At 39.8% G+C, this 16,186-nt stretch overlaps 1 protein-coding gene and 1 pseudogene across 1 annotated transcript in view; both read left to right on the top strand.

Annotated features, from left to right (window-relative positions):
- The window catches only part of LOC138029135 (uncharacterized), a 49,605-nt gene extending 44,267 nt beyond the window's left edge, over positions 1–5,338 (top strand). The window contains exon 3 of the mRNA XM_068876832.1: positions 4,412–5,338. Coding sequence (XP_068732933.1) covers positions 4,412–5,043 — 632 coding nt within the window. The 3' untranslated portion in view covers positions 5,044–5,338. The remainder of the gene's footprint in view (positions 1–4,411) is intronic.
- Positions 5,339–9,381: 4,043 nt separating this feature from the next.
- On the top strand, positions 9,382–11,803 carry LOC138029699 (uncharacterized; annotated as a pseudogene).
- The last annotated feature ends 4,383 nt before the right edge of the window (positions 11,804–16,186 follow it).

Below are 16,186 nucleotides of genomic sequence, written 5' to 3'. Positions count from 1 at the left end.
AATTTCTCAAAATTTGTATTTAATCAAAATCAGATCAAAACGCTCTCTTGGCTTTCTTGACTAGCTTGCCTTAGAAACACAAATACTACTTCTACCAATATTACATAAGTCCTGTACTGACCATAGCATACCTGATTTAGTGATGGATGCTCTTATCCTTAGAGTAACTCTGTATATTTCCACTATGGCTAAAAGATACGAATTGACACGACTGGATTAGCAATCCTTCAATAATTTCTTTAATTACAGTTGTCTGTTTAGTGACTTGGCATCTGATTGGCAGTGAGGCTGGAGGGAACCTTTTTTTGTGACCTTACTGCTTTTGTTGTGTAAATCACGTTGTTCCCGTGCTAACCAGTTGGCATTTACATGAAAAAGCAGAGGGGTCCGTATCAATCAAAGCAAGGTCACCTCCAGCCTCAAGGTGCATTCAGAGTAGGGTACGCCGAAGATCTACGGCGTGGCCTTTAAAATGTTGCGACTTACCGGCGTGCGATTGAAATTATTGGCGAATAGCGGCGTACACATTAATAGTTGCTGGTGCGTGCGTATAAGCTTTGAATTTACTTACGGTGACTTGGCATGATAACCGTGGCTTCTTTAAAATTTCTCTTTATCCCCCACTATACTGATCTCATATTGAATACTGTAACGATAATCTTATAGGATTGGTTAGAGTCGAAAGTTTTCCATTGAGCATAATGCGAACAAAATTGGGATTATTTGAGCCCAGCGAGTTACAAGAGGGTTCTTTTTCGTGGCAAAGCCGCGATCGTTGGCGCGGAATTTAAAAAGTCTTGTGTTCGGCGTGGGAGTCTTGGATTCTAGGACTTCTTGCTGTCCTATTAGTTGTGCTCTTCCCATACCCTGGCACACTCTGAAGCAGTTTGAAGGTAAGCTTACTAGACATTACAAGTTCACGCATACCTGAAAAATATGTGGCTCCTTCCTTGGATTCTAGGACTTCTTGCTTCACAGATTGCTCGCCCATTTTCTGAATGGCCAACTTAGCTGTTGCTAACGTTAAAAGGCAACTGTTAAGACAACGGCTCCGAGCACTTGCATGTTGATCCATGTCCTGAAGAAACAATAATGGGCGACAAGTTTACATGCTATGGCCATTTTAATAAATCTTTGAAGTAGGGGAGAGATCTAAGAGAGGAGAACGAAAACAGGAGTATGAAGAAATGAAGACAGAGAAGGGGGAAGAGAGTAAGCAGGAGGAAAAAGAAGATTGACTGGGCATGTACTAAAACCCAAAACAACAAAACGAAACGGCCAAAACGAAACAACCGACACAATCGAAACGACCGAAACGAGCACGGCCTTGATCTCTGTCACGTTACTATCGCAGCCTGAACTCGCACCCAAATTCGCGACTGGCCTGTTAAGATGGATGAGCACAAGCAAGACGAGCACGAAGACATCGAGAAAAAGGTGTATATTTTTCACAGTTTGAATGGCATTCTAGCTAAAACAAGAAATCTTGTTTTCCTAAAAAAAGGTTTCCTGGAGTTATCGTGGATTCGTAGGCGGTGGCGAACGGTCTTTTCGAGAAAGACTTTGCAGCATTCTTCGTGCGGACCGAGACTTTCTTTTATCTCTAGAGAAAAACGAGGGCGACTTGGCATGCTTTTATCACTCAGGCGTTCGTGACCCTTCCAGTTCTCAAAGTAATTTCTTAGACGCTTAGCTCTACACGGCTAATCGTGCGATTGTGTTTCCGTGCACCCTGCGCTCGGCGTTATGGGTGGTCTCAACAAACTGACGTCAGTTTTTCATGCGTCTGTCCTGTTATTATCCGCAACGTATTGCAGCAATTACAATATGTTGCAGTTGATTTTCCTTGGTGTTAGAGAGTAGAGAAGGGTCCAATAGTGTGACTGCAATAATTCTGCAATGAAGCATTGTGTGGCTTTGGCCTTCAAGTTATCTGTTATATGAGTGTCTGGAACTATCTGTTACTAGAAAACAAGAACGATTCGAGAAACGGTTTGAGTCCATGTCGACTAAAATTGTGTGATTTTTTCCATATATCAAAAATACCATTGCTCCATATGCTCAAGTTTTTCTATCTATCTATCAAGAGTTTGTCAAGTATTAGTACTCCAATAAACACTGCTTCCAGCTATCGCAAAATGTAACGTAAAGCGATAAAATGACGCGCGCGATGGGCAAGATTGGTCCATCACCTCTTTTGCGAGCATGGTGGCCTATCTTTATTGTATTTTTTGAAGCAATGCTTGGCAGGGAACATTTAAACAGGGCAACAATGACTCTCTCAACTTTCTTGGGACCATGAAAGATTCGTGTTAAATCATAAAAAAGTCCACGTGCCACAAGTTGTCATACTTGTTTACACTTTTCCTTTCTTTTGATTGGTTATTTAACACTTGCTGCGTGACGAATTGACGCCTATTAAAGTCCACTTCTTTAATACGCCGGAGAAATTTGAAAACGCACCAATCACCGGTCATTTTTGATTTCTGTTCGAGGAACTCTCCAGCCTCGTTCTCTCTCTAGAGGGAGGAGCCTGGGAACGAGGTAAGAAACTCTCATGCAAGTGCGACGTCATCGGTTTTGAAAAACTCTGTTTTCAAACTGTTTTCCGTCCACACTAAAATACAAAATCAGCGTTAACAAATGCCTCCGGTTTGAAGAGTGTTTGCGTAGAGCAGAGAGGCAGAACTCGAAATTCAATAGTTTTCTTGCACGCCCTCAAACATGAAAAAAATTACATATTTTTACCACTCGAAAATGAGATTCATATCTTCGTGCGGTGTGGCATAAATTACATAGTCCTTACAGGATATAAGCGTGCGCACAAAGAAAGTTTAGGAAATTAACAGATTAGTCAACGTTTTGATATCTTGTTTGTTCCTTGAGGTACGCATTTAAGACGCGAGGCAACTGTTAATATTTCATCATTATTAACTGAGGTAGAGGTATGTGGACTAAATCTCGTGTTACTACGTTTTCAGTACTGGTGCGTTATGATATGCAAGAATTAGTCCGTACAACAGGAAAGTGACAAGAAGAGAACAGTTTATACCAATATTGTATATTGCCATTTTTGGTTTTCGTTTTATTACTATTAGACTATGTTCGGCGTGTGTTGAACTGATTGCAGCGTAGAATTGCTAGCATGATAAACTTCCCAAACTGATCACAGTAGAGTATTCTCGTGTAAATTGAATTATAGCTATATCAGAGCTTACTGTGTAACCAACATTTTAACACTGTAAACGGAAAAGCAGGAGATCTCAATTTATTCCCCGTACCCGAAAGACACCAGCAACGTAACAGAGAGCTTTAGCAAAGCACGACGACCACGGCACGTGCGTTATAAATCACTGTACATTTCTTAGCCGTCGTTTGCAAAACAACAGGAAGTTTAAGAAAAACCACGACGGCAACGGCAACGTCGCTAAACAAAAGGTTTAATAAGCAGAACAATGGCTGTGCACGTATGTTTTAACTCTTTGTAAATTTCTTTGCCGTCCTCTGCAAAACAACAACGTGAAATTACCAATTCTGCGTTGTCTAAAGAAAGTGACCTGTGACGGCTAATTTTTTGAAATTCTATTTCAGATTTATTGCGGCGTCCCAGATTCAGTTTCGTGATAGCTTTGACAGTGATAAACAAAGTAAATGACTTAAGAATATCCAGTGATTCGTAGGTAAAATAAAAATTAACTTCTTTTTTAATCAACGTTGTCTTCGGCGATGCCGTAGTAGCTTCTTAAACTCGCTAGTACTAACTCCCTATAGAGAAACAACAGCTTAAACTTTCGACTCGCATGCGATCAGGTCGTGCTAGCTCCGTGAAACCACGGTAAAATTTATGAGCCAGCTGGCGTAAAGGAAAAGATTTCTTCGCAGTTTTTTTTCTAGATTTGAGTTGGGAGGTATAACAAAACACTTAATGACTGGTCCCGTGGGATTTAACAGTGAGTTGTTTCCCCTCGACCTCGCTGTTTCCCTTGGGGCCAGTCATTAAGTGCTTATTATTACTCATTCAAAATATTTCCCGTTTCTGATTGGTTAAAACCACACGCATAATTCACCATAACTAGCTGCTGTTGGCCAAATTTGGAAAGAACTTGTTATATTGAACCAATGACGTCAATAATTGAGCCAATACTGTCAAAATGACGTCAGAAGTGCAGCCCGCGGCAGGTTATCGAACCGTTGATCGAGAAAATCTGGCAACGAGGTTGTGTTGTTTTTGTTGAGCAGAAAAACAAAGAGCTAAATAGCGAAACTCCTTTAAGAACGGGGAGATATTTTGAATGAATAATAAAACAATTATTTAATTCCGCTTCCTAGATCTGCAGAATTCTTCATATCCTGATCAGCCTTATTCAATAATTCCTAAATATCAGTCTGTTTGTGTGACTCCGTTCAACAGGTTCATTTCCGAGGAGAAAACAAAAGATAAAAAAAAAAAACATGGGAGGAGTTCTGATTAAAAACTGTACTGCCGTACCACTCAAGATCCAGCTCTGTCAAGCTGGTGTTTTGTACCACGGACTCGTCCAACCTGGAGAGTATTTTGCTAGGGAGACCGGTGCAGTCCATTTCACAATCCGTGCCACGGTTAGCGACAGAGACGACACAAACTGGAGAGACACAGCATTGCCTGTTATTGGAGTTGTCGTGGGTAGCCTTGCAGCCTTGGCCACGGCAGGTGCAGGTCTGGCTGTTGCTGGTGTTGGTGTTGCTGCTGCTGATACTGCTGCCGCTGCCACTGGTGGTACCATTGCTGTGGAGGGTCTTGTAACTGGAGCTGTGGCCATTTCAAGAGCTGGTACTCCGACTGCAGGAGGAGTATTGATGACAAACGAACTCCTCCAAAAGTTGTTCAGCCATGGACTTAACCTGAGTCATGGTTACATTAGCTCGCCTGGATGGTATTTCGGTGGTAAAAACGAATTAAAAATACACGGAGGTCCTCAAATTACCGCAGATTCCAAAGGTTTTAAGAACAGTGGTTCTCCGCTTTACATTGTTGACAAGAACGATGATAGTCGACATTCGTAACTTAAAAAAATATTGCACATGTCACTATTTGCTAGTAAGTGCCATTCAGTTCTTGTGTAGAATTTGGGCACAAATTAAATTAGGAAGACTCAGCTAAGACTAGGCAAACAAACTTTGTGTTAAAGTAGCTGATTTGGCAAGACCATTTTATGGCTTGTTCAGTGGCGGATCTAGGGGGGGAGGGGGGCAGGGGGGCCCGGGACCCTCCCTCCTTATTTGGGTGAAAAAAGAAGAAATGACTGAGGGGAGAAAAGCAAAAATAGAACCGGGCCCCCTCCTTAGCTCGAAGTCTGGATTCGCCACTGTTGTTTAGTATCAAGATAGGTATTCTATATTGTTAATAATAATAATAATAATAATAATAATAATAATAATCGTATCTATAACAAAACTCTCGATCGTGATTAGTTCTCCGCGCGCCTATTTGTTACGTAATCGGCGAGCGATCACGTGGCTGTCCAATTACAGGTATCCAATTTGAACTTTTTGCAATTGGATACCTATAATTGGAAGCCCACGTGATTTCACGTCAATTACGCGTGCTTTAATGGCTTCCTTCGCAATGTTTCCCACAGTTTTCAAAACTTATGAAAGCGCTTCAGACGTTTTCGGTCAAAAGAACTTCTCAAAAGACATTTTTAATTCCAAAATTTGTTATAGATACGATTAATTAGTAATTTGACCTTGTGTCGTACAAATCAGTGAGCAATCGTGCTCGTATTTTCAAATCGGCCTCGCGCTTTGCCCTCGTCCCCGGCGATTTTGAAATAACTCGCGCGGTACTCCCTGAATTGTACTCCACTCGGTCCAATTATTATTACAAATAATAATAATAATAATAATAATAACAACAATAATAATAATAATAATAATAATAATAATAATAATACTTTATTAAAACCACGTGTCACCTAGGAGCTGAAAGCTCGTTTAAACGTGAACGTGAAACTAATTACAAATAATAAACAAATAAGAACCTATGATAACCTTTGTTGCAAAGATTAGCAAGCCAACTGATCAATTTTAGTCAAACATTTGAGCAACTTGAAGCGAAATTTGAGAAGAACAAGTTTTTGTTAAGACACAAGTTCAGTTTGTTCAAAAAGCTTATGTAGGAGTTTCAGTGTCTAGCATTAATTTCAGTCTGTTTTGGTAGATAATAATGCCTAATTAACTATGACTACACTAACCCTAACAGAGGGACATATAATTTATTTCGAAGATGGATGACATAGCCAACGGAAAAACCTCATGGCACTAATTCTGTAAGTAAAACAAATAAGAGCAAATAATAAAGGAAAGTTTGACTGTAAACATGAAAAATGGAAATGCAGTGGGCATCAACCAATCAGCAAGCGTTGAACGATTGGTACAACTATTGATGCATTTACCAGTTATGCTTCTCTTTATAACTTAACAATGTCTAACTATTTAGTGTTTAATTTTCTTTACTTAATATTGTAACTTAAGTTTGTTGATGATTGACCTGCCTCGAATAGCGAATTTGCTATCTGCGGGTCAACAGAAACTTATTTTTTTTGTTGTGAGAAATAGAAATAAATTTGATTTAAATTTAAATTGATTTGACCGATAACTAAGTCACTTCAATGAGTTCCAGACCAACTGTTAACTGCTGCTAGTCTGTCGACTGCACCTAACCTGAATCCCACATCATCCGAGAAAAGAGTGACTACCAACACATCGAACAGACATTCACTTTCATTCCAGTAATATAACCACCAAGTGTTCAAGTGTAAGAGAACTGACATATTGATCGACATCTGCAATGGCGGACTGACATAACCACCAAGTGATAACTGACATATCAACCGAGTGACAACAGACATATCAATAGTCTGCGACAAACTGTCTTACAGTGCGTTTACTGTAACCGGGGCCACGCAGACAATGAAAACCAATCCGATGGCAGAACTGAAACAAAGATTCCAACATTTTTAAATCCAGCCAATCAAATGTTCGGTACAAAACAATGAAATCCCAACTTGTTCTTTGTGATGCTTACGCAACTACGGTGTCGCTTATCAATAAATTGTCATGTTCAAACCGTCAGCACGTTCGCTTGCTTGAATTGTATTGTATCAGGAGCCCATGATTGAATACTGCAATTTCTAAGGGGAAGTTGGTTGGTTTAGAAAATATATGAAAAGAAAAGCTGCGTAAGAATGTCAGTCGTCAGTATAGTATACCGCCAGAGTGTGTGGTGTAGGGCTTGAATATTGTCGCGACTGTTTCAAAGAAACCATTGAAATGGACTCTGAGAAGGGAAGGTTCCAATGGCGCCGTCGTTTGCTTTTGCCGAGTAATTTTACACGCTGCGGCTTTGAAAGTACAACGCAGAAAGAATTTTCGATGAAGACGTTAATTCAATACAGTGATAATCCAGAAACTGGGCTCAAACTCCGAATTGTACAGCTGCTGAGACAGTGAACGCAATCGTTTTTCCGAGAAGTGCGTGGTGAATTTCACGGTAATGACAACCGAAAGCTGAGTATAAATAGAAACACGCACAGAAAACAGGAGCGAAACTGCGAAACAAAAAACCGTAAAGAAGAATTGTTTTGGCCGTACGTTCACAATTGGAAACGGTCAATGTAATGAACTTACCATCGTTAAATGTAAAATCTTAAGTAAAGTGACATAAAATTTTCTAACGATTTGACAACTTACTGCGCAGACATCGTAGTCGAGAGCATCTCAACGAACAAGTTGAGATTTCATTGTTTTGTACCGGGCGTTTGATTGGCCGGATTTGAAAATAAGGCATTTGATTGGCTGGATTTGAAAATGTTTGAATCTATTGTTTCGGTTCTGCCATCTGATTGGTTTTCATTGTCTGGGTGGCCCCGGTTTCAGTGAACGCACTGTAAAGTAGAAGCCTTACTCCAAGGAAGCAGCGAAGTCGAGTGGTCTAGGGCGATGGTGTCGTAATCCGGAGGTCCTGGGTTCAAGGCCTTCACCCTGCCACCAGCGGGATATGTTTCTCGTTAGTCCCGAGTTTAAATCCTTAGGCACGCTTTGTAAATAGCCAACTGCTCTGCCTCCTGCCAGTCGGGATTTTGAACTTTGTTACTTTTATTTGAAATATTCGTCTCATTTTCTGACAGTGAACTGAGTTCAGATGTGTATGAAAATGACCAGAATGAAAGCGAAGATCATGACAGTGACAGTGAAGGTCAGGAAAATTGGGATGAAATTCCAGCAGAAGAACTTGCCATAGACGTTCCCACTGCAACTCTTTTACCAGAGCCCAGTAGAAGAAAAAGCAGACTGCAGAAAGTCAATGCCTTAGTGATGTGGTTGTCTTATTTCCTTCTTTTTTGGCAGACATCCTGCAAACTTAGTGAAAATGGTCTGGTTTGGCTGCTTCAGTTTCTGTTTCAGTTTATGAAGGTACTTGGTGTTACACTTTCAAATGAGTTTTTGTCTGAAGTGATCGCCATAATGCCTTCTTCTTTGTACCTTCTTCGTCGTTTTGTTAACTTGGATCGTGACTACTTCACAAAGTTTGTAGTTTGTCCAAAGTGCACAAAACTCTACAGTTATGATTTGTGCCTTGAAGCAACCGAGAACAACAGAACTGTGGCCAAAAGATGCTCTAACACGTTCATGTCAAGGAGGCAGAAAAAAACCTGCAATGCACAATTGGTTAGAAAAATTAAACTTCAAGATGGCAAGGAACAGTTTTATCCGATAAACTACTATTGCTATAATAGCATAATTGAGGAACTTGAACGGATTCTCCAGCAAAAAGGGATTCCTGAGAAATGCGAAGAATGGAGGAATCAGTCACAGACTGAGGGTGTTCTTTCGGATGTATACAATGGCCAAATATGGAAAGATTTCATGAATTACAAGGGAAATCCTTTTCTTAGTGCAGCAAGAAATTATGGACTTATGCTTAACTTTGATTTTTTTCAACCAATAAAACATCGGAAGGACTATTCAGTTGGCGTGCTCTATTTGGTGCTTCTGAACTTACCAAGACATCTACGATTCAAGTGGGAAAATGTGATTGTTATAGGAATTGTTCCATCATTAAGTGGGGAACCAAAGACACTTAATGAGTTCCTTCAACCTGCAGTTGACGAGTTGCAAGCTCTTTGGAAAGGTGTGCGACTTAAAACAAGCCTCAGTTCAATAAAGTTAACATTCCGTGCAGCGTTGTTGTGCATATCAGCTGATATTCCAGCAGCACGTAAACTATGTGGTTTTAAAGGACATGGGGCACACCGGGGCTGCTCCAAGTGCCTGAAAGAGTTCCCAGGTGGATTTGGAGAAAAAAAAGATTACTCAGGGTTTGATTGGGAAAACTGGCAGCCTCGCACCGATAAACAACATAGGGCAAATGCAAAAAGAATAGAGAAGTGCACAACTGTGACTGGAAGGAACAAATTAAGTCAGGAATTTGGCATCAATTTCTGGAGTAGTTTGTTGGACCTCGAGTATGTTGACATTATTAGGTTTTGTACTGTAGACCCAATGCATAACTTGTTCCTAGGAACGGCAAAATATGTATTCAAGCTTTGGGACAAGCAGGGTATCATTGGTAAGAAACAGATGAAGGAACTTGAGAAACATATAGAGGAAATGGATGTTCCTACTGACGTTGGCCGTTTACCAAAGAAAATCTCCTCGAACTATGGGTCTTACACTGCAGAGCAATGGAAAAACTGGACTTTGATTTACTCAATGTTTGCCCTTAAAGATGTTATTGGAGATAACCACCTTCGATGTTGGCAGACGTTTGTTTTGGCTTGTAAATATTTATGTCAATGTACTGTGAGTACTATTGATCTGCAAAGGGCTGACATGCTTCTTGTGAAATATGCATCTCCACTGTCATTTAAAGGAGATAATTATGGATCATGGTCCAGTGCATGGTTTTTGGTGCTTCAGTTTTGAGAGGTACAATGGCATTATGGGAAGTGTTCACACAAACAAAAGGTCTTTAGAACTTCAGCTAATGAGAAAGTTGATACTCTCTCGCTTCCTTCATAGTTTTCAGTTGCCATTACAGTACAAAGCTGAATTTGAGGGCTTGATACACAGCCCCAGTTCATCAAATGAACTTTGCAGTGATTCACCCTTACTGACTGCAACCAGATTACATGACATGTCAACTACCATCCCCATAAACAGTGTGAACTGGGCAGATTTTACTGGTCTTAAGCTGCCACTTAACAACAAGATTCAGAGCCTGGAAACTGAGGACCAGGATGCATTATTTGCTGTCTATATGATTCTGTATCCAGATCTGCCAATCACCAGAACAGCAATGGCAGAAACCATCAAGAAGTATGCTTCAGTGATCATTGGTAATCACCGTTTCAGTTCCAAGTTAGAGTGCCGCTCTTTGCGTTCAGCCACAATTTACGCATCCTGGGCAACTGCTAATGAAGGGACTGTAAATCTTGATACAATAGAACTTTTTGCTGGTTATGTTCTTTATTTCTTTTCCCATTCAATTAAATTGAACGGGAAGTTTGTGAATCACCTCTTTGCATCTGTCTTATGGCATAAACCTGATCAAGATCCGGATCGGTTTGGAAATCCTACCAAAACCTGGAAACTCAATGACTTTTTGGTTCATGGACCATCACGTTTCATGCCTGTACAGAGAATTTATTGCAGATTTGCCTCTGCACAGACTCTTATAGATGGGGAAAAGAAAATAGTCACTGTTCCTCTGGATAGCAATTCTAGATCATGAAACAGTAATATTTTATTACTCGGTGTACTGACTTGTTAGTATACTCAAGCGTGGTTTCGTGATCTGTATATTAGTAATAAGTAAACACATAATTTCATGGTATAAATAAGCACTTGTAAATAGATCGCTATTGCCCTAAAGGACTTCAAAAAGTCTGAAAATTTTAGTAGTGCTTATTTATACCAAATTACATTCGAATGTATGTGATAACCTCTGCTTAGAAAGCATCAGTGTCACACCAACAGATGCCCAATTGGGGCAATCTTCCGGTCTATCAAGCGAAGATAGAGCACCCTCCTTCCTAACAGGTTTCAGTGCCTGCCCCTGTAAGCATTTGGATTGGGTTTTTTTTGGGAATCCTGTCCAGTTTTCTTTTTCTCTTCTTCAGATCCTCACTTTCCTAAGGGATTGTCTCTACAGTATAAACAAGCATTTGCATGGGCATCCATTTGCCTGTATTGTGATTACTTTGCCATGAAGTTTTTAGTTTCATTAAAAAAAATAATAATAATTAGTCTGTTTGAAGTAATCTCTCTGTTGCATCCTTGGGTGACCTGTTTACCTGGATGCAATAGAAAAACTGGTGCATTCATTTGCCTGTTTTGTGATTACTTTGCCATTAAGTTTTAAGTTTCATTTAAAAAATAATAATAATTAGTCTGTTTGAAGTAATCTCTCTGTTGCATCCTTGGGTGACCTGTTTACCTGGATGCAATAGAAAAACTGGGGCATTCATTTGCCTGTTTTGTGATTACTTTGCCATTAAGTTTTTAGTTTCATTTTTAAAAAAATAATAATTAGTCTGTTTGAAGTAATCTCTCTGTTGCATCCTTGGGTTACCTGTTTACCTGGATGCAAAAGAAAATCTGGGGCATTCATTTGCCTGTATTGTGATTACTTTGCCATTAAGTTTTCAGTTTCATTAAAAGTATGTAGATATTGAATTAGTCTTTTTGAAGGAAATCTCTCTGTTGCATCCTTGGGTGACCTGTTTACGTGGATGCAATAGAAAAACTGGGGCATTCGTTTGCCTGTGTGTGTGTAATTAGTCTGTTTGAAGTAATCTCTCTGTTGCATCCTTGGGTGACCTGTTTACCTGGATGCAATAGAAAAACTGGGGCATTCATTTGCCTGTTTTGTGATTACTTTGCCATTAAGTTTTTAGTTTCATTTTTAAAAAAATAATAATTAGTCTGTTTGAAGTAATCTCTCTGTTGCATCCTTGGGTGACCTGTTTACCTGGATGCAATAGAAAAACTGGGGCATTCATTTGCCTGTTTTGTGCTTACTTTGCCATAAGTTTTAAGTTTCATTTCAAAAGAAATAATAATTAGTCTGTTTGAAGTAATCTCTCTGTTGCATCCTTGGGTGACCTGTTTACCTGGATGTAATAGAAAAACTGGGGCATTCATTTGCCTGTTTTGTGATTACTTTGCCATTAAGTTTTAAGTTTCATTTAAAAAATAATAATAATTAGTCTGTTTGAAGTAATCTCTCTGTTGCATCCTTGGGTGACCTGTTTACCTGGATGCAATAGAAAAACTGGGGCATTCATTTGCCTGTTTTGTGCTTACTTTGCCATAAGTTTTAAGTTTCATTTCAAAAGAAATAATAATTAGTCTGTTTGAAGTAATCTCTCTGTTGCATCCTTGGGTGACCTGTTTACCTGGATGTAATAGAAAAACTGGGGCATTCATTTGCCTGTTTTGTGCTTACTTTGCCATAAGTTTTAAGTTTCATTTCAAAAGAAATAATAATTAGTCTGTTTGAAGTAATCTCTCTGTTGCATCCTTGGGTGACCTGTTTACCTGGATGCAATAGAAAAACTGGGGCATTCATTTGCCTGTTTTGTGCTTACTTTGCCATAAGTTTTAAGTTTCATTTCAAAAGAAATAATAATTAGTCTGTTTGAAGTAATCTCTCTGCTGCATCCTTGGGTGACCTGTTTACCTGGATGTAATAGAAAAACTGGGGCATTCATTTGCCTGTTTTGTGATTACTTTGCCATTAAGTTTAAAGTTTTATTTAAAAAAAATTAATAATTAGTCTGTTTGAAGTAATCTCTCTGTTGCATCCTTGGGTGACCTGTTTACCTGGATGTAATAGAAAATCTGGGGCATTCATTTGCCTGTTTTGTGATTACTTTGCCATTAAGTTTTAAGTTTCATTTAAGAAATAATAATAATTAGTCTGTTTGAAGTAATCTCTCTGTTGCATCCTTGGGTGACCTGTTTACCTGGATGCAATAGAAAAACTGGGTCATTCATTTGCCTGTTTTGTGATTACTTTGCCATTAAGTTTAAAGTTTTATTTAAAAAATAATAATAATTAGTCTGTTTGAAGTAATCTCTCTGTTGCATCCTTGGGTTACCTGTTTACCTGGATGCAAAAGAAAATCTGGGGCATTCATTTGTTGGCAAAGATGATACTACGAATGCAATGAATTATTTTGCTTTGTACAGATCTTTCTTAAATTAATTTTATAGGTGTTATGAAGCTGAAGGAAGAATTTTCAGTTCACGCTTTCAGGCTTTTACTTGTCGTAAATAAGCGCTTGTTTCAAAAAGAGTGAGACTGTGAATTAAACGCACTTTGATGTTTCTCATGTGCGTGCACATGCTTTAACAATTCTCACAAATTTATCTCATTGAAACGTTTATTTCCCCTTATTCAATAAAATTTCAGTTTTGAGGTCTTCTAAAATTGTTTTCCAAGCATTTTTTTCACTTAAACAACTACAGTTCAACACTCTCAAATGTAGCCCTTAGGCCTGTAACAATAAAACAAAATAGGAGTAGAACAGTCCATAACGTAAGGTTCATTTTCAGACTATGAATACAGAAGAAAAGTAAGTAATACTTTGCTCCCGGTACAATAGTATATTGACTTTATAGTATTCGTACTATTCGTAAACACTCTTAAAAGCGTCTTAAACCACAATTCTCAAGGGGATTTAAGAAGCTTTAAGTATTGAATTAAAGACCTCGTTTATCTTTAAGTAGTATTTAATGAGTTCCTAAACACAAGTATATGTATATTGCAATAACCTTTTATTTGGCGAGTTCTTTAAGGAAATTTAAGGGTTGGATCTTAAATTTAGTAATACATTTACGAAGTCTTAAATATGGAAGTAAAGTTCATTATTGGTTGTGTTTGGTTTAAGGTGCCTTTACTTTCAAACTTAAATCTACAGGGTCCCTTCACCGTGGTAAATTTCAACTAAAGCATCTTAAATGCCCTTAAACGTCTCATAAATAACCTCACCGACTTTAAGAGATGTAAAACACTTTACTTTCCAATTTAAAGATTTCTAAAATCTTTAAGAGATCTTTAATATTTCCCTAAAGACAAGTAAATCAATGATTTCGCCCTGTGTGGTGATAACCTGGAGAGCGCATCTGCGATCTCGATGCTCTTACCTGGTTGGTAGCGGATGACAAGGTCATATGGCCGCAGTCTCAATAGCATCCTTTGAAGACGCGGGGGTGCAGCTGTCAAGTGTTTTAGGTGAATACTCTCGAGGGGCTTGTGGTCAGTGTTGACTGTGAAACTGTGGCCAAACAGGCAAGTGTGAAACTTCTCACACCCGTACACCACAGCAAGCAGTTCTCGTTCAATGTTTGCATATCTTGTTTCCACATCAGTGAGCCTGCTTTGCTCGCGAAAGCAACAGGCTTGTTATCCTGTAAGAGTACGGCGCCCAGGCCTTTCAGCGAAGCGTCAACTTGTAAGGTGATCTCCTTCTTTGGATCAACGTAGGTTAGAGTGACTTCACTACTGATGGAGTCCTTGATCTTGTTGTAGGCTTTTTGGTGTGCTAGGCTTCAGGCAAATTGGTGGCTGTCCTTTAGGAGCTCTCGAAGTGGGGCTGTTAGTGTGCTTAAATTTGGGATAAAAGGACCCATGTAGTTTGCCAGACCTAAGAAGGTCTGTAGTTCTTGGCGGCTGGTTGGAGCTGACATTTGTTTCAGTGATGAGCTTTTTTTTTGGGTCTGGCTGGATCCCATCTTGGCTACAGACAACGCCATAAAATCTGATTTTCTCCTGCTTTACAAAGCATTTGTCAAGGTTCAGTTTCAGGCCTGTATCTTGGCATCGTCTTAGCATACCATGCATGTTTCGGTCATGCTCTTCACCAGTTTTTCCAAAAACTACGATGTCGTCCGCAATTCCTGCCACGTCTTCGCACCCCTCAAATGTTTGGTCAATTTTGGTCTGAAAGATGTCTTGTGACATTTTCATCCCAAAGGGCATGCGGTTGAATCTGTATCTACCGAAAGGGGAGTTGAATGTGGTGAGGTAACTCGACTCCTTGTCAAGAACAACGTTCCAGTACCCGCACTTAGCATCAGCAACGGAGAAAACTGTAGCTCAGGTCAATTTGGGTAGGATCTCTTCTAAAGTGGGGGTAACATGGTGTTCTCTCTGGATGGCTGCGTTGAGATCTTTGGGGTCTAAGCGGAGTCTCAACCTCCCATTTTGTTTCCGTCGGTAGACAAGACTGTTAACCCAGGGTGTGGGTTCATGATCACCTTCTTCAAGTTTTGTGATGATGCCGTTCTTGACCATATCATCCAATTCACTTTTGATGTCGTCTTTGAGGCTGACTAGCACGCGTCGTGGAGGATGAATCACTGGTGGAACATTGTGGTCGACTGTAATATGGTACTCCCCTTGAAACTTCCTGATGCCATTGAAACACTCAGGGTATTGTTGAATCAAATCTTGCTTGTCTTTTATCGAGGGGGTTTCTTTGGCTTGTTCCAGAGTCTTGTCCTTTAGGCATCCATGACTGATGGTGTGGGGATGTTGTGCCTGTATAGCACAATTAAACTGTAGCAGATTCAAGTCAGTGAAGGTTGGGAGGCCAATGATTGCAGGACCTGAGATGCCAGTGACGTAAAAGGGTGCCAGTGTGCTCTCTTTCCCGTAAGTGCAGGGTATGGTGACTATGCCATGGTGTTTAATTTGCGAGCCTCCATAGGCAGTGAGCACAACATTCGAGGACAGCAGTGCATTGGGTTTGAGTTTACCATTGTTGTCTCTTTGATGTGGGAACATCTCACGGTAAAATCTCATGGGTAGTATGTTGTCCTGGACCCCAGTGTCAAGTTTTGCTCTTAGGGTGTTCTTCCTGTTATTGCCCCGCGCCAGGTTTACCGGAATGGATACAAATACTTCATCTCGACTAGACTCAGCTGACCCGTGTGTTAAATTTGCTATGGTGACTGATTCGAAAACAATGGATTCGAAGGATATTTCTGCAGTGGAATCTCTTAAATCTTCTATGGCGCGAATCCGTTGTCTGCGGGCCTTGGATTGACAGACTTCTGCAAAGTGGTTTAATTTCTTACTGTAGAGGCATGTCTTGCCATGTGCTGGGCATTTGGCTGATGCGTTGTGGGCGCGACC

Source organism: Montipora capricornis, chromosome 13, assembly GCF_036669925.1.
Source record: "Montipora capricornis isolate CH-2021 chromosome 13, ASM3666992v2, whole genome shotgun sequence".
Classification (NCBI taxonomy): Eukaryota; Metazoa; Cnidaria; class Anthozoa; order Scleractinia; family Acroporidae; genus Montipora; species Montipora capricornis.
The sequence above is the reverse complement of the archived record's forward strand: the minus strand, read 5'-3'. Positions and strand labels throughout refer to the sequence as shown.